General features: G+C 37.2%; 1 protein-coding gene across 1 annotated transcript in view; it reads left to right on the top strand.

The window, feature by feature from the left end:
- The first annotated feature begins 284 nt into the window (after positions 1-284).
- Pdcd10 (programmed cell death 10) overlaps positions 285-21,736 on the top strand; it is a 41,534-nt gene continuing 20,082 nt past the window's right edge. Inside the window, exons 1-2 of the mRNA XM_010606687.3 lie at positions 285-459; positions 19,420-19,632. Of these exons, the coding sequence (XP_010604989.1) occupies positions 19,537-19,632 (96 nt within the window). The 5' untranslated portion in view covers positions 285-459; positions 19,420-19,536. The remainder of the gene's footprint in view (positions 460-19,419; positions 19,633-21,736) is intronic.

Below are 21,736 nucleotides of genomic sequence, written 5' to 3'. Positions count from 1 at the left end.
ACGCCCCACCTCGGGCCCCCACCCTCTTCCTTCCTCCGCTCCGCTAGCCCGCCCCTTCAATGGGTGAGGCGCCAGTGGAACCAGCCCCGCGTCCTGATTGGTGCAGGTGAGATCTGGCCCCGCCCTTCCTCTCCCTTCCTTGCACCCAGTTCTCTTCATCTCACCTCCTCCCGCACAGGCAGGGAACTCTGCAACTATTGGCTGAAAGTGTCCCCACCCATCGCTTTAGGCTCGCCCGCACTGCCTCCCGGGAATTGTAGTCGAGAGTTTGCAGGAATAGCCGGCAACCACTGCGAGTGGAACTACTAGTCCCCATAGGTACTTGCGCGACTCCGGCTGGGCAGGATTCCGGACAACGCCTGGTTCCTCTCGGGTCCTTCCGGCGTCGCCGGAGTGAATTGATCCGGGAGTTGAAGAGGGCTCCAAAGGTGGGAAGTGAAGTCAGTGCCTCAGTTGCAGGTAAGGTGTACCTACTCTGTCAGTCCTCATAGCTCCGCACGGAGCAGAGGAAGTCTGGGGTCACAGGAGGCCCGTGGCTGAGGCACTAGGGCTTGTTTCTGGCAGGCGGAGCGGACGGGGCTGGGAGCGGGGCCCTATGGGCGTAAGCGAGGTTACCCTACGCGAGTAGCGTAAAGCGGGTTTGTAAATGCCGCCTGCCGGGTTGGGGCCTGAACGCCTCCAGGAAGTCTTCTAGGTATGGGCGGAGGGGAAGGGCGAGGTTGGCCTCTGGTGCCCAGGGAGAGGGGAGAGGGCGGATGTGCCTGGGGTGGGGTCCTCTAAAGGTGTGGCGTGGGGTGGAGAGGTGAGCCTGCTGTTTTCCCTTTGCTTTCTTAGTAAGCTAGGGAAGCAGTAGAGGAAGGAAGGGGTGCTTGAGAGTCTGCTTTTGGGGTGATTTGGGTTATGCCCTCTGAGGGAAAAGGAGACTTGGAGAAAGAAGAGTCAGATGTTGACAGATTACGGATTCAGTTCCAATTTTAAGACGTGGCCCCTCTAAGAAGGTAGTTTTTCCCTAAGCAGGAAGCTTGATCCTCCTAAGTATGTTTGCACCTCCACTGTTTTTAAAGCGCTTTCACTTAGGGATGCTGATGAGGAAACTGAGGGAATACATGAAGTACCCAAGGTCACACTTACAGGGACAAATCTCAGTCTGGTCCAGTTAAAGTTCAGCTTCTGAACCCGAGGCTGCCGCCTGACGAAAGGAGTAAGGCCGATGGTCGTGTGTGTGTGTGTGTGTTCGTGTGTGTGTGCGTGTTTTTCCTTTTAAGACAGTAGAGGAAGTGGCAAACTAATGATATTTTATTTATATAGAACAAGATGTGTGAAAAGTGAAGTTTTTTTTTCCTTTTTCTCCCCACCCCCAGGTAGGGTTCTCTCACAGAAGCGTTCTCTAACCTTTTGGAAAAACAGAACAAAAAATCCGTCTCAGCTTTTGGTGTTTTCACTATTATTATGCTTACATTAAATGAAAGACTCCTTGAGACCGTTTTTTTTTTTTGGAGGATGATGTTTGACAACATATCCCATCATTGCAGTTAAAAGAATATTCTTTTCTCTTCTTGCTTTTCTCTCATTTTGTGTAACAGAATGTTGGGGTCGGAATTCTTTCACAGAATTTATTTTACATATTTTTTTTCAAATTATTCAGTATCAAGGAAAATAAATGTTCATTATTAGAAAAGGCGATGCATTTCTTGGGGGTAACTTTTTCGTTACGTGAAGCTTTTAATTTACTTTCCCCTCATTTTCTTGACTTCAGGGTATGTGTGTGTATTGTGTAGTGTATGCATGTAAATAACATGAGGATGTGTCATTTTTTCTTAGAATAATCTGTAACTTTTAATTCAGTCTTATTTTACATTAAAGAAAGAAAAATACTTATATTGAGCAGAAAGCAGTGCTTTTATTACGGACTTATTCTCTATGATTGTCATTTTTGTAAGTTATAGCTTATAAATGTTACTGGATAGTTTTTCAGTAGGATTATAAGAATGTATTCATTAATATCAGGATTTCTTTGTGAAAGAAGGAATAAATGTACAGCTATCAAATCAATCATAGTTTATAGTTATATAAGTTGCCCATCAAAATATGCTGTATTTTGAATGTACTTTGCAATTGTTGGTATTATCAAAAGTTAAATACAAAACCTTTTTCTAGGATCAGAGTTATATTTCTATGGTTGAAATGAAAATTTTTTAAAATATGACTTAAGATAGAGATGTGATACTATATATAGAATGACAGTGAATCAGGAATAACGTAGCACCATGTGTAAAGCAGTACAGGTAAGAATGAACCAATTAAACAAGTGGAAAATTATGTAGGATTTTGGCTGTTTGATGTATGGAAGACATCGTAATGCAGTGATGGCGAATCTTTTAGAGCTTTTAATGATACACATATCTCACTGCATCATGCATGACATAGGTTTGCCACCACTGTCCTTTGTCTTATATGGAATGATATCCAAAAGCTAGCACAAGGCTCCTACAAAGTCCAAAATGAAAACAAATTGGGATACTGGGAGCTACAAACAGCAGTAAAAGGACAAGTGTACTTATCATTCTGTGAACTAGTGTATGATTGAAAGACAACAAAACAACAGAAACAGTATTGCCCCATCGTAACTTAGGTGAAATATCAAAACTATAGTGGACCTTAGTGATAAAAACAATTTAAATAGGATTGAACCTACAACAAAAGCTAATACATATGGAACGTGTACATTATATCAGTTTTACCTAAATTTTCTTAGTTCCAAAGTTCTTTTCCTAATCATGTAGGTGTGTGTAAACAGTTAGAGCTCATGTCACATCTTCTCTATCAAAAAGGAATGTCCACACTGTCATCTAGAAAATACATTAATAATGTTTTTCCATCACTGACTCTTGACCAGTTTATGTCTACCTAAACTACCACACTTTTTTAATCTTAATCTGTCAAACAGTCAGGTATCCTACACAATTTCCTATTTTCATTCTATAGTATCACATACCTCCTATGTTAAAAGTCATATTAAAAATAAACTGTATTAACTTCATCCATAGAAACATAACGGTGCTATCTTCCTGTGTCTTTAACCTTTGTTATCACTTGTTCAGACAAGGTGACTTTGGAAAATTAAGTAGTTATTTTTTCAGAGGACCTTATGTTTTGGGTTTTTCTTGAAAATTTTCCAAATATTGTATATTTGAGTGGGTCTCAAGGTAGTATCTTATTTGCTTAAACTTATATACTTAGAAGAGTTAAAAAGATCATTATTTTAAAAACAAGCAAACAATTTCAAAGGTAAATTATATTTCACTTTGGTTTGAAAGTAAATTCTGGAATTACTTTGCAGTACCACACTAATGGAATAAAATATACCCAAAAGCTTTGAGTTTCTATAGACTTAGATCGCCTTCATGGATGTACCAGTACATTCTCTCACAAAATATTGTCAAAGGGTGCTTGGCTTTAAAATCCAAGGTTACTCCCCAGTTTTTATTACTAAATATAAAGTTTTGCTAAGTTCTAAATGTTTTAAAGTCTGTCCTTATTATAATGTCAATCTTGAAAAACAATTTTTTTTTTCCTCATTGAGTTTATTGGTACTTTTTAGGTATACAGTGCATTTATATTCATCATAGGGATCTTGTACCTTTACATGACAGGTGGTCTTGGTTCTCATTTTTTCCCCTTGTTCCTGCCCTTCCTTTACCCCCTCCTCCCTTCCCTATTTACAAATACTTTATTTCCATGGTTTCATTTTCTCATATATATTTACCTAGTATAACCAGAATGTGGGACATAAAACGAAGGTAGTTTCTTTTATGTTAAACTACTAAGATTATTTTGATAGGTAATGTTACTAAGAATTTTAAGCCAATTTCAGGTTACTTTTTTCTGTATGATATTAACTGGGAAAGTGTGATTTTGTGTTATAATGTGATTGCAGGTATGCTTCCTGGAATATTAGGCACAGTGGCAGTCTGAAATGTCACTGCATTTCTTTACTGCCTTTCTTCCCTTCATGACTACAACATCAAGGGGATGGACGTGTCTTCACTTTTCATCACTACCTCTCCAACTAGCAATATTGTTGACAGAGTATTCAGACTACTGTTATAAATACTAGGAGATTTTTTTTTTTTAATGGATGGATGAAAGTTTATATTTTAGGTGATAGAAAGGGCATGGGACATATGGATCATTGTGTGGGCAGTTAGCCTTGCTGGAATATTACTTCATGCATCAGTTCATGTGATAATTTGAGTCATAGCTTATAGGAAGGCAGAAACTGATAGTTTCTTTAATTTACCTTATGGTCTGTGGTACTGAAACTTGTCTCTCTGCCTTTTTTAGCCATCCTGTCTTACTTCAGGATGACCTGAAATCCAGCTGAAATTAGTTGTAAGGGATGACGAAACCCTAAGAGTGCAGCCCTGCTGTCTTCTCATGTTTAATGCAAGGTTATACAACAAAAGTCAGTTGAGAATGTTAAATGAGTCAGACCTAGTCTCTAAGGCAGCAACCCCTTTGTACCAGTTCAGATTGTTGCAAGGTTTTACTTCCAAAGGATTGTGGATATTGCTGTGGCCTTTTATTTAGAAATATAAACACTTTGTATATTTTTGTGTATTTTGTGCATATGCCTTTATTCATATTAAAATTGACATTTGGCAATTTCCTCAAAATTTGAGAGACTCTCAAGGTTCTACTTTAATTTTGGTGTTTGCCCTTAAAAATGAATTAAGCTTTTGCAAGGTACAATAACAGGAGGAACTGTATAACATATGAAGACAGTGTTCCATTATCCACCCTTTCCTTGTGACCAGTAGCCCTTATATTTTAGAAAAAATTACGAAGGAAAGGTGAAGTTAACTGTCTTCCAGGACTTCTATCACCTCTTAATTTTACTGTGCTACCCAGCTTTCTTCCACAGCATTCTTTATTAAGCTGATCTGTGTACAGTAAGAGAATAAAGAGTAATTTTAATACCATTGTGGTATATAGTTTTAAAGTAACATCTGATGGCCAGATTCTTCTTTGTTCCTTAGAACTGAGTAATTAGCTTTGGAAGACTGTGTTAGTTACTATTTGTTCATGGCTGTAGAAGCAGCGAAAGCAACAAGACAGCTTAAAAGCATCTTTCTGCCCTTTTTATCCCATTCACACTAACAGTCATTCATATGTAGTGGTAAATCATATGCCCTTAAACCCAGCTTCACACATTCAAATTCAGCCACCTCCAAAAAAGATTGCATGAGGCTTTGGGGGACAGCTAGACACAGCCGCAACAGAGACATATGTAAATTTCTCTTGCTAGCCCAAACCATTGTACACTTTCATTTTGGCAGATGAGGAAGAAAAGTTTTTAAAATAGGCTATGAAAATGCTACGGCATTGTAATATTAGTATTAGATAGCCTTTGTGTATTCTGTGAAGGGTCAGACTAAGGTTTGGAAAGAGGCATCTAGGTTCCAAAATTAGCAGCACTAATGCTTTGTGTCATTCAAGTCCAAGTTCATGTTCTAGACCTCTATGGCACTATCATTGTAGCCCTGATGCCATGTCAAGTGCATAGAAATTTGGCTAAAATATCAGTAACAATACGAATTGACTGCTTCTTGAGCATCAGCCACTATAGAAATGCTTTACATTGCACTTAGTGTTCTTAACAATTGTGTAGGGTGAGAACTTCTATATCAATATTTTTATTAATTTCTGACTGAGTTTAGAAAGAAAGATTTAAGTAATTTAAGTGATATCCAGTTATGCAAAAATTCAAACTTTAGGTCTTTGTGTTTCAAATATGAGAACTCATCTCCAGTGTTGTTTGTAGGAAAGAATTACTTCTTGATAACTTACTAATTTCTGTGTTAAGAAACAGTACTCCCCAAATATATGACGTGATGTATTTAACTCTGAAGGTGAGTTAGAGGTCTTAGTGGTACCAAATTAAGTATCTCCATACTTAACTGGTAACATTCCTGATCAATCTCTGTACACTTTATGTAAAGGTTGGGGGGGTCTTGGCTATATGCTGATTAAGGCATGGATGACACAAAAGGAGCAGAGCAGCTGAATTTAGAGGTAGTTCAGTATGGCTTACTGCCACACATGTTTTGTGTTGTGTTTTGTCTCAATGTGAATTTCTCTGAACTTTTTTTCTAATTTGTGAAAGTTAGAGATTAGACTACAATATGTAAGTTTCTTAAATGCCGTAGCATGTATGACAAGAGTAAGGGTAGATTTACTATTTAGAGATTGAGATCCTGAACTGAGTTATGGAGAAATATGGGTTTATCTTCTTCCTGCCCTTTACATTACTGTTAGGGCCACTGTCGTTTCTACTTCGTAACACTGCTTGTGTAGAGATAGATTTAGAGCAGTTATTTTAAAACTAGAGAGAAGGAGGTAAGTAAGAGCTCCTAGGAAGGAGAAGGACTGGTAAACCGTTGGTGCTTAGTAAGTATGTTTATTAGATGAATGAGCAGTTTAGAATGTTTGTTTTTCATACATGGGAATATAAAATATTTTATTTGAGAAATAAAGTTCTGTTTAAAATAATTTATCAGTTTTTCTGGCTTTGTACTATCCTTTATACCCTGGCTAGTGATATATGGAGGAGGCTTGACTTCTAGAGATTTCTAATCTTGTCATCCCAGCTTATACTTCATGGGGATTTTTCTCTACCTAATCACTTAATTACTGTATGCCAGAAACTATTCTCCACAATAATACATTAAATCTTCATGGCAACCTTAAAAGATAGATGGTACCATTGTTAACATCTTACAGATGAGAAAACTGCTTACCTCTCCAGTAACAACTCTCTTAACATTGCTACGTATAATTGAAACATTCCTATTCCTGTTTTCCTTCAGGTAACAGTGTGAATTATGCAGTCTTGGAATCTTAACTATCTTGTGTTAATCAGCTTTCTTTCACTATATATGGTTTTAACTTCTAAAGAGAAAAAGTTGTATTTTGACTCAGTTTTGGAGGTTTCAGTCCATGGTTGGTTGCCCCCCTTTGATTCGGTCCTTTGGTAAGATAGCATGTTGTAGAGAGCACATGATGGAGCAAAACTGCTCACCACATGAGACAGGGAGCAAAGAGTAAGGAGGCAGATGGGGTCCCACAGTCCAGCACACATCTCCAGTGACACCTCAAGGTTCCATATCTTCCAGTATTGCCATGATGGGCACCAAGCCTGTAGCACAAGGACCTTTGGGGGACATTCAAGATCCAAACAATATTCTGCTCCTGGCTCCTAAAGTTCAAGTTCATGTCACAAGGCAAAACACATGCAGTCCATCTCCAAGAGTCCCAAAGTACGAACTGCTGTAGCATTGCTCAAGTGTCCCAAGTTCAAATCCTGTGAGACTCCAGGGATACTCAAATGTGAGTCCCTAGAAAATTTAATAAAGCTTCATACTTCCAAGATACAATGATAGAAAAGGTGTAAGGTTTACATCCCATTTTAAAAGGAAAGAATAGGGGAAATAGAAAAGAAGAGTTGGTCCAAGATGTGAGCAAAACCAAGCAGGGCAAACATTAAATACTAAGGTTCCATGTCCATGCAGCATCTGGGATAATGTGGCAGCATGTGGGCTTCCAAAGGCTTGGGTGACCCCACCCTTACAGCATTGTGTTTTGGCCCAATCGGCTTGCACACTGCGTATAGCTTTTTGTGAGGAATGCTGTATATTGTTGGCACCTTTCCTTTCATTGCACGAAGCTTCATTTTCACAGCTTCATCCATTGCTCTGTGAGAGGCTGCTTGCAGGAACTCTAGCCCCACCACATATTTCCCGGCCTCCCAGATATTCCTTTGAAGTTGATGCAGCCCACCATGGTCCCATAATTCTTTTATTCTGTATGAGTGCAAAATCAGCATCACATGAACAGTACCATAGTTGGCTATTAGTTTGAGCTGTACCTGGACCTGCTTGAAGATTTGCACAAACCACAGCTACAGCATCTGAAGTGCCTTGCTGGCCAGACATGGTAAATGAATCCCAAGGAATTGGTTCTCTAAGTGAATATGGGCAACAGGTTGCTCCACAGCTGTATTCTCAAAAGACTCTACTCTGGGATATATTTGAAAAAGATTTGCAGTTTTAGGTCTTTCAGCCTGTGGTGAGTGGGATGAACTTGTAGATTTGTAAGACATCCTTCAGCCATCTTTTCTATTATTCCAGTGCAAGACACCTGTTTGTTTGTTTGTTTGTTTGTTTAATTCTTTCTGGCAACTCTACCTTCCTTAGGTGCACTTTTATACATATTCTCTTTCTGGCCAATCTGGGAATTTTTCAGATCTTTTCTTTTTCTGCACTTCTTTGCTCCTGATTCTCACTTGTCTAAAAGCAGTCTGAGTGCTTCACTGCCTTGAAAACACTAAACTAGTCCATCATGTTAACCTTAGTCTTCCACAGAGTGCCAGAATGGACAAAATGCAGCCAATTTTTCTTGCCATGTTTAACAAAGAAACAAACTTGTTTAACTGTTCTAGTTACCAAGAGTCCTTATCCATCTGAAACTTTGTTAGTCTGGCTTTTACCATTTACATTCCTTTCAGCATTCTGATCTTCTGAGTCCTTTCCAGAATTACTTGTTAAGCTCCACTTACAGCACTCTAGGGTTTCTCTAATAGGCTTCTTCAGACTTTTCCAGATTACTCCTGCAAACCAATTGCAAAAGCTCTCTACACTGTCTCAGATATGGATGGCTGTTGTCAACAGCTCCACTTCTTGGTACCAATTATCTGTATTAGTTAGCTTTCCTGTTATTGTAACTTAATGTATAACATAACTAGCTTCTAAAGGGAAAAAGTTTATTTTGGTTCATAGTTTTGGAAGATGCAGTCTCTGATTGATAGGACCTGTCACTTTGGGCCTGTACATCATGGAGAGGGTGCATGGCAGAGCAAAACCACTTACGTCATAAGACGGGGACAAAGGGATAGAGAAGCCTTAGGCCAGTAGAAGTGAACCTGTGGCACATGTGCCGCACTAGGTTGTTTGTTACCATTTAAAACTGTAAAAGGTATGCAGTCACTGTTCTAGGGTCTCTCAGTTCCCATTAAGCGCACCCCGTTACATATAGCATGATCTTCCCGTAAACCCCATCTGTTAAAGGTTTTGCCTTCCAGTAGTTCTTTCTTGGTGATCAAGCCTTTAATATGGACCTTTGGAGCCATTCAAAATCCAAACTGTATCATGTGTTTTGAAAAATAGATTGGAAGTTTCAAGGGATTGATTTTATAAGTTTGGAATTAAGTTGACTTGTCAGTTAAGTAATACCTGCTTAGACATACTGGGGGGTTATCAGTGAATGACAAATAGATACAGAGCACTTTTATATTTATAATGAGGCATATTTCCATTTTGAGGCATTATGCTCTAATTTACTAATGTAGTCTTTTAAACCAACTTCAGATGATGTTTTATTTAGAATTTCTGCTATTTAATAGCTCACTGTTATGGCTTATATCTTAATTGCCCCTATCCCCAAAGTCTTATGCACTCATAGATAAGATTTTTTTGGAAGTGGCTGGATCATGAGTGTACAATAGTGGATTAGTCCCCTGATTGGTTTAGCGTAGTTGTTAGTGTTGGTTGTAGATGATAGATTTACTAAAGAGAAAAGGCCCACTCTGGCTGTGGGTGGCACCAAGCAAAGGCTTGTAGCTTGGATGGAAGAAAAAAAGGAAAGAAGGAAGTTTTGCTTCTGGATGTCTGCCTCACCATGAGCTGTTTCTTCTCTGCCATGCCCATCTTCCATACTGCCAGCTGTGGACTGAAACCTCCATAAACTGTGAGCTAAATAAAGTAAACCTTTCCTCCTTTAATTTATGGATGCCAGGTATTTTATGCCAGCAATAAGAAAGTAACTGTGACACTCAGGAAACACTCATCAGTCATATTTACAGAGATACTGAAGAAAATATATATTTGCTTTTATTTGTAAAAGAAAAATTTAATAAAGATAATCAGTTTTATCTTAGTTACTTCCCTCATTACCAGGACAAAATAGTAGGCCCCTACAATTTAAGGAAGGACAGGTTTATTTTGTCTCACGTCTAATTCATATACAGTTGGCTCCAAGGCGGGATGTTGTATCACAGGGACTTGGCTGAGGAGACCTGCTCATGGCATGGTGGACAAAAAGAGAGCCATACAGGGAGAAACTGAGAAGGGAAATATAACCTTTTGTGTCCTCCTCATAGTGGCCTGCTTCTTCCTGTCAGGCCGCAGCTTTTAACAGCAAGTCAGCTATTATGTCTCTAATCCATCTACTGTCCAAAGATTCCACCTATTATCACACAAAGGTTTATGGGGACACTGAGATATAAAATGTAACATTCTGCCCTGGCCTTGAAAGACTCAAGTACATTTCCTTATGCACTTAGTCCATCTCTAAGATTGCCAATGTGCTATCAGTCCTGTTGCTGAAAAGTACAAGTGCCAAGTCTCCTGAGCCTCAAAGCAAACTTTTAGAGGTGAGCCTCTGTAACAATTCTTTTAAAAAAGTTAAATACAGCATACAATGCCAAAGGGTAAACATTCCCATTTCAAAAGGGAGAAAGAGAAGAATAGAAACCAGTGGGACAAACATTAAATGCAGTAGTTTCATGTTCAGCACCCAGGGTAAGTTGTGGCAATGAGTTATGAACACCGCAGGGCTTGTGTGGTGCCGCCTCTACAAGATTGCTGGTGGTTTTAGCCCTCGTGACTTCTCCTTTGGACTGGCTTTGCTCAATCCTTGTGGCTGTCCTCAGATGTGCCTCATTCCTGGATTCCTCAGATGTGCCTTACTCCTGGTTTCTCCATCTTCCTAGGTTGCACTTTGGGCATCTTTCTCACAGCTTCATGCACCAGCTTCTTGGGCATACTGTCTGGTCTATAGACCTTATTTGAAATCCTAGCGGAAACCTACTTGACCCCACAAATCTTGGATTTTGCATGCCTATAAAGGCAGCACTGTGTGGATGATATCAAGATCTGTGTGGCCACCTTGAGCAGGAGCCAGGCATCCTTGACTCATCGCTTCATATGCCTCTTGAGTACATAGATAAATGATCACTGAAATTTATCTATAGGAACCCATTTTCTGAGAGGCCATTCTCCAGCAAGCCCTGGGGCTTCTCAAAGTCAAGGGTTACTGTTTTATAATTGTGAGCCTGTGGAGGATTGAGTATTGCTAGCTTTTGTGATGGTCTTTAAGCCATCTTTTCTATTGTCCTACAGTAAAGGACCTCGCTTCTTTTTTAATTCTGTTCTTTTCAACCACCAAGCTCTTCTTTGCCAAAGCTTTATAGGCCCAGGCTTTATAGGAGCTTCCTTTCTGGTGAAACTCAAAACTTAAAATCACTCAGCTGTGCTGTTTGCTCTTGATTCACATGTAGAACTGGCTAAAAGCCCCCAACAGTATCCATGTCATACTCTGAATGCTGGGCTGCCTTGAAATTTCCTCTACCAAAATAGTGAGCCACCTGTCTCCTGCAATGTCTTAGGACATAAGCAAAATTCAAAAAATTTTCTGCCTGAGCATAACACACATGGTTTTTAGTCCAACTCCCAGTGGAGTCCTTCCCAACTAAAAGTTCCTTAGCCTGGTCTTTGCTGGTTGACTTTTTACCAGCATTCTGGTCCTCTGAGCTCTGAACAGTATCACACATCAGCACTCAAGGGCTGCTTCTCTAGCAAGCATCTCCAAACTTTTGCAGACTGCTACCCTGAATCAGAGCAGCTTCTAAAGGACATGGTGAGGTAGACTCACAGCAGTGACCCCATATCACTGGTACCAAGATCTGTCTTAGCTTTTCTCCTCATCTCTGGGGACAAAACGCCCCTGATGCTCATAGCTTAAGGAGAGAGGGGTTCATTTTGGTTCACCTACTTAGCTTGCTCCGAGGCAGGATGGCATGGCAGATAGGAGGCAGAGAGATGAAGGGAAGAGCTGAGAAGGGAGGTATGTCGTATGTCCTGCTCAGTGATCTGCCTCTGACTGACTTCCGGGCCCCAACTCATAAAAGGTGATTTTTAATGCTGCTATAATCCCATCACCTTCCAGAGGTCCTGCCTATAATTGTATGAGGCTTTATGGAGACATGTAGATATTAACCATAGTGAATTTTGATATCAGATACCTGAAAAATGTGATTTTCTTTTTTATAAAGAGAGTACCTTTTAGATTTGATTAAGTAGGTTAGACTTTCCAGTGAAGTGAGAATTCATTACAGAATGTATACTTTATTTGTATAGTTATTTAAAAGAGGCAAAATATAATTTTTTTTTTCTTTTTGGTACTGGGGATTGAACTCAGGATTTTGAGCTTGCCAGGCAGGCGGTGGGACCACTGAGCTAAATCCCCACCCCCAAATACAATTCTTGATAATCCAAAGTTTAATAGAAACTTTATGGTTTGGTTTAGAAATTACCTCATCTTTTAGCTGTATTTCTCATAAGTGTATAGCTTAATTGTCACTTATCTTAAAGCATTTAAATAAACCATAGAGCTGTGAATTCAGTTGTTCAGATGGTTTAAAAATGACAGAAACAGAATTTGAGCCAAACTTTACAGAAATTGTTAGGCTCTTTCTCTGTATATCTGTGTATACATTGCCTATTTGATATTTTCACAAAGCCTAGAAAAAATTTATATGTATACATCAACATGCACATAAGCAGTATAGTGCCAAAGTGCTCTCTATATAGTACTACACTTATTATTGAGATTATTTTTAGATTTTCCTAAAAATTCTTTAACTACTATGTTCAAGGAAGTAGAGTTTGATATAACCTTATTAAAAAAGAAAACTGTAGAAATAGAATCCCTTGAATTATAGTAAATACAATTTGCAGAGAAAGGAGATTGAAGCATATTCTAAAGTCTTCAAGCTCATTTTGGATTTAAATAAAATCTGTCTCTTCTGTTCTTTTGCCTCTCTTCTTCCTAGCTTCCTCCTGTAACTTTTGTCTCTACAACTTTTTGGCTGAGAAAGTCATGAAGGTTGTGATGGCAAAATGATAACCTTTCCCAGTTTGTGAAATCTCATATCTTGTGATCTGTACAGTCTTGGAAAGAAGTCTCTCTAGGACCCTGGTATGTGTATGATTCTTGATGTTTTATTGTGTACAGAAACCAAGAAAGGGATTATTGAAATCTTGAATCAACCAACTCTTGGGAAGACCTCTTTACTATAATTTGAGATAAGTTTTTTATGATCAGATGGAGTTTTTTTTTTTTTTTATTTCTCACAAAACTATTTTTGAACCTATAGTAGGTAATGATAATGTAATCTTATCGTCACTGAGTTTTAGAAGAGCAGAGTCTTTTAAGATGATGTACCTTTACCCCTTTTTTGTTTCTGATGGAGAAATGAAGCTAATGATTAAGGGAAATTTCCACATAATCAGAATCATGAACTCCAAAATGTTTGTTGGACTTAGTTTTACCTACTTGTATTGTATTCCAGAGACTGCCCTTCACAGCTCATTTTAATAAATGCTAAAATAATTATTATGCCTTAGGTCTTCCAAAGTTTGGGAATTTAAGCACTTGTGTACTTTGTCATAGAGAAAGATTTAGTTCCTGTTAAAAGCTGGATGACTTTTTGGATCTTGCTTACGTATATAACAAGATTGACCTGTGTTGGAAATTCTTATACTTTAGAATCTTGTTAACCATTGAATTTATACCAATTGTGTTCCCAGGATCTATAAGACTTCTTAACAGCCCTAATTTAAAAAAAAATACATTAGAATTTATAATTCCTGATGTGTCTTTAGTTTTATTTTCATGTGAATTTCTGTTTCAATTCTGTTTTTATTTGCAATTATCTGTTCGTTATATTCTCTTAGTTTAAGATAGTGGAAAGAGTTTGAGATAACTAAAAAAAGAACTAACATGATTGTTTCTAGATTTGTTATAGCATTAATTAGATGTTTCGTATTTTTGTTAAGCTTAATATTTGAAAAGAATTAGCAAGATTGAACTTATAAATTATCTATACCATTAATTTCTTCAGTCATCAAACGTCTTTTATGTGCCCATTATGTTCTGTCTGTGGGAAAACTCAGGGCACATATGAATGAGAATATAAACATGGATTCTGCTTGGTACTAGAAGGAGTAAACTGGTTTAAACTGCATAGTCATGAACATTTTGTTGAAGGTCTAGCATAAATAAATGAGGCTCCCTTTTTAGTGAGGGAGATTATAGGAATAATATAAATTCAGAATGAGAAGTTTTAAATGTAGAATTTACTTTATTAAAGAAGCACTTTTCTACTCAAGAAGAGCAGGGACTACTAACCAAGTATTAGTCTTTGTATACTCCTTTTAGTTGGAAGTAAATAGCTTTGGCTGTAGAGTTATCTTATGGCCCAGATGGAGTAAAGGGAGACTGTTTCAGGAAATGCTGATTCTGAGACCTGAGATATACTGAGTGTGGCTTTAAGTGAGCAGGCTGAAGTTGGTTAAGTAGGAAGAAATATAAACACGATTAATAGTTTGGCAGTTTAGTGGCCAAGAGTGTTTTTTTTGGGGGGGTGAAACCATGATGATTGTCATATTCAAGAAGACATTTAAAGCTGTTTCTCGTTGTTTTAGAAATTTGCAGGGCTATTTTGTATATTCACAGAAACAAGTGAATGAGAAGGTTGCTCATGAGAAGTATCTGAGAAGTATAATGAGAAGGTTGCTCATTCTGTATGTATTTGTATTCCCATATTAAAAGATATTTTTCAAGAAAAATCTGTTTAAAAGTATGCCTTTTAAGTTCTTATCATTTACAGATCTGATTCTGAATTTTTTTGTTTTTTGTTTTGTGCATACTAACAGTTCAGATTAAAAGCCTCTTTTGAACTGAAAAATTTTCCAACAAAACAACACATTTGAAATGGCAAACGTAGTTCTGGCTATGTTGTCATAGGACTGACACTAAATTTTTAAATTTATTATTAGATTTTGTGACCTGGATTAGTCACTATACCCTTGTTTTGTTTTTGTTGTTGCTGTTTTGAGAGTCTCCCTAAGTAGTTCTGATTGGCCAGGAACTCTGTGTAGCCCAGGCTGGACTTGAACTAATGGTAATCCTTCTGGCTCAGCCTCCCTAAATGCTGGCTGAGATTATAGGTGTGAGCCACCACACAGAACTGTGCTCTCTTTTGGGTTTTGCTTTCTATTGTAGGTATAGGTAGGTGAGATCACCTTTTAAAGATCTTCCAGATTTGGAATTTATAATCTGTGATCTTCAGTTGTCTGTCTGTGCATTATCAGCACTCACCCTAGAGACCAGTACCCCTTACAGGATTGAAACTGTTAACTGTTAATGCATTGCTCTCCTTTCAGTCCTCACCACACCCATGCTGAAAGGAAGGAAGCTTGTGAAAGGGACAGGACTGGACCTAGACCTCCCTTACTCATCAGACTCTTGAATTTTCCGTAGCAGGCTCTTTGGTGATTTGAAGTAATTGCAGGCTGTTCACTGAATGATTTTAAATGAAGAACCATGTCGATTAACAGAAGCATGTTTTAACTTAAATTGGCAAAATAATTCAGTATTTTAAGTTTTACTGGTATCATTGGTTTGTAATCTGATGTAAATGCTGTTGAAACTCTTGAGTGGCCTCAGCTTGTGAATGTGTCTAAAAATTTCAGTTCTAAATGGTCTTTCTTGAAGCATTTTTCATAGGAACAATATTAAAATGTGATAATGTTTGATGTAGGCCAGCCACCTGTTTAGACCATAATGATACTGAAGTAGTGTACTTATGATGATAAATAAGAACCGATAATAGGATTATAAAATTAGTTTTAGAGGAGAGACTGTTTAAAACAAGTGTTTTTTTGTTTTTGTTTTTTGTTTTGTTTTGGGGGGGATTGAACTCGGGACTGCGCTTGGGAGGCAGCCTCAGCACCACTGAGCTAAATCCCCCCCCCCCGCTTAATGCCAGTATTTACAAAATATAAAAAATATTTGACCAGGTTTATTTTGGCATTGAGATAAATTGTCAGCCGGAGTCTCGAAAGTGACTCTATCCAGTTAATCTGATTCCTTGACCTCTGTCAGCCTTTATATCTGTAATGATATGTATATGTTCAAAAGAGTAAAACACAAAAATGTTTCCATTAAGCCTACTCTTCCATCTTAGTATTTCATCTCCTTTTTACTGAGATTCTGAAAACTTATACTCCATTCTAATGAGCGAGCTCATTCCCTGCAGGGAGCTTCCACTCTCCATATTATAAGTATACTGTTCTTTGAAGGTTATGTCTTAACTTCGTAAAATAATAAGTTTTTAAACATTGTCCACATTCATAGCATTTAAGCTCTGGCCACTTTTTTTCTTAACTTTTTTTGGGGGGTCTCATACATACTAGGCAAGTGCTCCATACTTCAGCCACATCCTCAGCCCTAAAACCCCGTATTTTTGTAATAAATGATGGTCTCACTCAATTCTCCCATAGCAATGTATATTCTAACATGTGCACTACTCAGAATTGTTCATTTTCTTTTTTCTTTTTCTTCTATGATATCAGCTGTATAGGGTCCGATATCATATTCTCTTGTTCGTTATTTTATATGACCATGCCTGTAATAATCAAGTATTTATGAAATAAGTGATTTTTTTTAACCAAATGAGATGGCACCTCTGTTTCTGTTATTGATTTTGTTTGACTTTCTCATTTGCTTTTTCACTGATACCATGGCTTCTGCTTTCTATACTCTGCTCACTCTGTTCTTTTCATTTTGACTGTTGCCATTGCATTTTAACCTCCCTTTATAATTCCAAGTTTATTATGAAATTATTCCTAATTTGCTTTTACGTTTCACCAAGTAGTATATTAAGTAATTACATAGGGATAGCAAGACCGCTATTGGAGGCTAATCAGACCTCCAATCACCTGACCATGGCAGTAGTATAACAAAAGACAAGACAAGATCTTACTGCATAAATGGGGGGCCTAGGACAGTCAAAGCTCTTACCAGGCTAAGACACTATCTCCTGAAGCTTGCCACTGCTTATTGAACACACAGCTTCTTGATGACAGGGCAAGGGGTGGCGCAGGGAACAGTGGAGTGGAGAGCACTGATGCAAGCAGGGTCCTGGCAACAAGGGAACGAGACATTCCAGTAGAACCAGATCATTGATTAATGGGAAATTGTTTTTCCCATAGATTAATTTCTGCCTCTTTAAAAGTTTTAGGTACAAGTCATGCTGCCCTTAGTTGCGCTGTTGTCTTGCCATTCAACACTTCACCTCGTCACGGATCATTGAGACCTCTGCTGTTACCAGTGGTGTGGGGAGTTGTTCCTTTTCCACACACCAACTGCTGGCTCTTCAGACAAGGCATTGTGGGCCAATAGGCAGACTTGGACTTTTCTATGAAAAGCCAGTTTTTAAATTTGTAGCTCACTCAAGGTGATCTCCATCAGACTACACTTTGCATTTACCTATGTACTCTTGCTTAGTATTCTGGTCTGTTTTTGTTTTGTTTTGTTTTCTTGCATTAATAAGTTCTGTCATAAGTTTTCCTTGCTTTCAACTTCTGTTCTTCTTTTTCTGCTTCATGCTAAGACACCATTCTATTTAAAGTAGGGTCAGATAATGTTTTTCTCTTGCCTTATAGCAGAATACAATTTAGGAATTAGTTTTTATTGTTCTGTAAAATTAGAGAGCAAATTTCAGCTGGGAAACAGGGAAAAATTTCCATGTTTAAAACCATCAGAGATGAGACTCAACAGTGTCAATATATGTTGAGTTCCCTTTCACTGATAGGAATGGGGTAGAAACTAAACAGTCGTCTTCACATTTGAAAGGTTTTTAGGTCTTTGATTCTTTTTAATGTCTGTTACAGTTTAAGTCTAAAATGTCCCCCAAAGTCCCAGTAGTGTTCAAAGGCAGTGCTTTTGAAAAGAGATTAGATCATGCAGACACTGCACTCATCATTGGATTAATCATTGATGAGTTTATAGCTAAGTATACTCGAGAGGTGGGACTTAGTTGGAGGAGGTACCTCACTGGAGATAAAACTTGGAAGAGTTTATTCTTGTCCCTGACTCCTTCCTCTCTCTCTGCTTCCTGGCTACCATGGGTTGAACAGCTTTCCTCTGGTAGACATTTCCACTATGCCATTTCTGCCGTGACGCTAGCTGACCATGGACTAAATCCTCTAAAACCTTGAGCCAAATAAACTTTTTAAAGTTGCAAATGTAAAGTATTTTGTCCCAGCAACCAAAAGCTGACTGATGCAATGACTAAGAGCTCGCATGCAGTTAGTGAGTGCTAAAAATACATTTGTTCAGTGAATGAGTGTGGCACATGAGTCCATGGAAGGATGAGATGTTTTATTTTCACATCAAACTTTGTTTTGTAATGTGAGAGTATTCTTGGTTCCAAAAGTCCAGGGATCAAGTTTTTGTTCTCTGGATGTTTGGTCTTGGACAAGTTATCATCTCTAAACTTACATTTACATCTATGATATTGCAGTCACTGTATGGGTTATGCTAACGACTAAATGCATGTGGAAAATATTTTATCATGGTCAGATGTTTCACAAGTAATAGGAATTATTTGAAATTAATGGCTTGTCTTTAATATAATTCTGTGACTACAGTTGCTCTTTCACCTTATGATTTGGATTGTTTTTTAGTTTATCAAAGGAAGTAGATGCTTTCTCTTAACACATTTTCCCAACTATTCAAGGCTCAATTTCTTATGTTTGAATTCTTAATTTTAATTACAACTTTCAGCATGTCTGGGTTTCTCTACAGTTTTGTTTCACATTTTAGACTTCTCAAACCAAAAAATACCACTGCATAATTAACATGGATTTTCCCAAGTAGATCATATTTGGTATCATTCTCCCAATTTTAATATTTTCTTTGGTGCTTTGGTGCCTGCTTTGTTTTTTGTTGATACTTTCAGATGACAAAGTTAGTGGACAAGTAGCAAAAATAAATTTTAATGAACATATGGATACCTTGATTCTTTATTCAGTTTTAATTCTTGAATTTGGCTCTCTAAACATGCCTACACATTGTATATTTCATTATTTTAATTTTATCTTACATACAAATGCTATAAATATGCATCTTATTGATACCTTTTTTTGCTCACATTGTTTATGATGTTATTAGATATGTCATTTTTCTATTCCAGAATTCACTGCATTCAAGTGAAGTGGTTTCTTGAATTAATACTTTGTGAACTAGTACTTAACTAGGAAGATTAACCATAGAAAAAAATTTTTGAATGTGCAAAGGAAAAGAGATGTTTCACTCTGCAAGGTTATTTTCACAAGTAAAATACTGTAATCAACTTTTAATAAGAGAGGAACTCTGCACTTTGGAAAGGAAAATTATTTGTATTTGTCATTTCCCACAATTGTAAAATTCTTTTTCTCTTTTCCCTTTTGCTAGATAAGTGTGTTTTGTGCCCATTCTTCTGTCATACAAAAAAAAAGAAGAAATAAATTGCAGTGAATGAAGATTCTTCTGCATTTTAGCACTGCTTTTTCTACTGTAGTTGGCTTTTGAATGAGGATGACAATGGAAGAGATGAAGAATGAATCTGAGACCACTTCCATGGTTTCTATGCCTCTCTATGCAGTCATGTATCCTGTGTTTAATGAGGTAAGTGGGTAAACATTTTCTTACAGGCTCTGCAGTTCCTTAATGTGTGTTAACTTTAGTTTATTTCATATAAAAAATAGTTATGCAATTGAATTCCATTTATGTGTTAGGCATCATTTCAGCACATAAAATAGTGAAATCAAAACCAGCTAGATATGCTACTCCTCTCAAGATGAGAGAGATAGATATTGCAGAAAAAATTTTAAAGAATTCTGTAAGAATTAGAAGACAGTCATATAAGTAAACATTATGATTAAGTGCTATGAAGTAAAAGAAATGCATTGACAAAGAAATTGGCAGATGGGAACTATTTTAGGGGCCAGGCCTCACTAGAAAGATAGAAATAAGCCAGAATCTGAAAGAGATAATGTAAAAGAGTTCAAGATAACTATAAGCAATGAGTTGTGGTTTAAAAATATGGGAAATGTTTAAATTTTTTTAAAAAGACGCATTGCCCTTGAAACACTGTCCCTCACTTCAAACACACTTACCCCATCATTTTTACATCTTTCTGAAGCAGTTCTGGTAGTTCTCTATCATTAATATCTTTTGTCTGATTGTCATGACTGCCTTGATGTGCTAAAACTTTTATCTTTACTGGTCGTTTTAACTTTTGGGAAAAGCCAGAAGTTTTATGGTGCCAGAGCCAGTGAATAAAGTGGATGAAGACACAGTATAGTGTTTTATGAGCCTGCCATTGTACTGGGTCACACCTGGCAGTATCCACCATATTTTTTATCATACTTGTTAATAATGTGAAGATAGCTTCCAAAACTGCTTCAGTAAGTGGCAAGAATGATGGGGGAAATGTCTCTTTTTTCGCTTTCTGTCACTTTTTTTTTTTTAGAAAAATATCTTTCAAGCAAGGGGTAGTATTTTGAGGGAGATTAATAAGCTATTGGGTCTTACCATGATAAATTTTTCAAAATTTAACATTCATCATATGTTTTTTTCTCTTATAGGTGTCTAGTGCAGCAAGTGCAAAGATCCTTTAGTACTTTTTTTCACTTTTTTTTCTTTAATTAATTTTATTGGTACATTTAATGTATACAATATAATGACATTTATTGTTGGAAATTTGTACCTATACATAATCAGTCTTGGTTCTTATTTTTTCCTCATTGCCCTGCCCTCCCTTCAAGCCCTCCCTCCTTCCCTATCTACAAAGACTTTGTTTCAGGTATTTTTCATTTTCTCGTATTAATTCCATTCCTTTTTTCCCTTCCTCCTACCCCTCCCATTTACCCTTACCCTTTGTCCCTTTTCTTTCTAGTTCACATTACCTATTATACCTTTTAGTCCTTATTTACACTTTCAGTTTCTCACACTAGAGAAACTATTCAGTATTTACTCATGTGTGTCCTTTATATTTTAGTCCTTATTTACACTTTCAGTTTCTCACACTAGAGAAACTATTCAGTATTTACTCATGTGTGTCCTGTTTATATCACTTAAGAATATCGCCTCAATGACAGAGCACTTTTTTAAAATTGATATTTGGAAGATAACATTGTGTTGTATCTGGAGAAGACATGATTATATTTATATTGGAGGAATTATATTGGACTTAATACAATTTTTGGTTTTTAATGTGTGTAGAGAATTCTAGAGCTGGAAGTCCCTTAAAGATTATTAATCCCCCTCTTTCTAATGTGAACTGAAGCCCTAAATGTGGAATTATTTTCCTTAATTTGTCTAGTACTAAATTCAAATCTAGATATTCCTGAGTCAATGTTCAATGGTGTCAGCATTTTAAAAATTTTAATAATTTTTGCTACTTTTTTTCAAAACTATTAATCTTATTGTTGACACTATAGTTGGAAGATCTTGCCATTTCCAATGTCTTTTCATTCCTTTTTATAAAATATTTTTCTTAAAGTAAGATTCTAAGTTTCAGATCCATTTTCCCCCACATTATTGAATTGATCTCAGTTGTTATATTTTATGACCCTAAGTTTTTGGGGCAGTAGATAGTGATACATTTATTCTTTTCAACAAGAAAACTACAGATTTAGTTGTTAAATAAGATGTTTTGGAATTTCGAATATTATCAAATACTATATCTAAAATAACCTCAGTTTCAACAACCACAAAGGAAAATTCA

Source organism: Fukomys damarensis, unplaced genomic scaffold (genome assembly GCF_012274545.1).
Source record: "Fukomys damarensis isolate Sample0158 unplaced genomic scaffold, DMR_v1.0_HiC HiC_scaffold_12, whole genome shotgun sequence".
NCBI classification, from domain to species: domain Eukaryota; kingdom Metazoa; phylum Chordata; class Mammalia; order Rodentia; family Bathyergidae; genus Fukomys; species Fukomys damarensis.
This window is presented reverse-complemented; position numbering and strand designations above follow the sequence as displayed.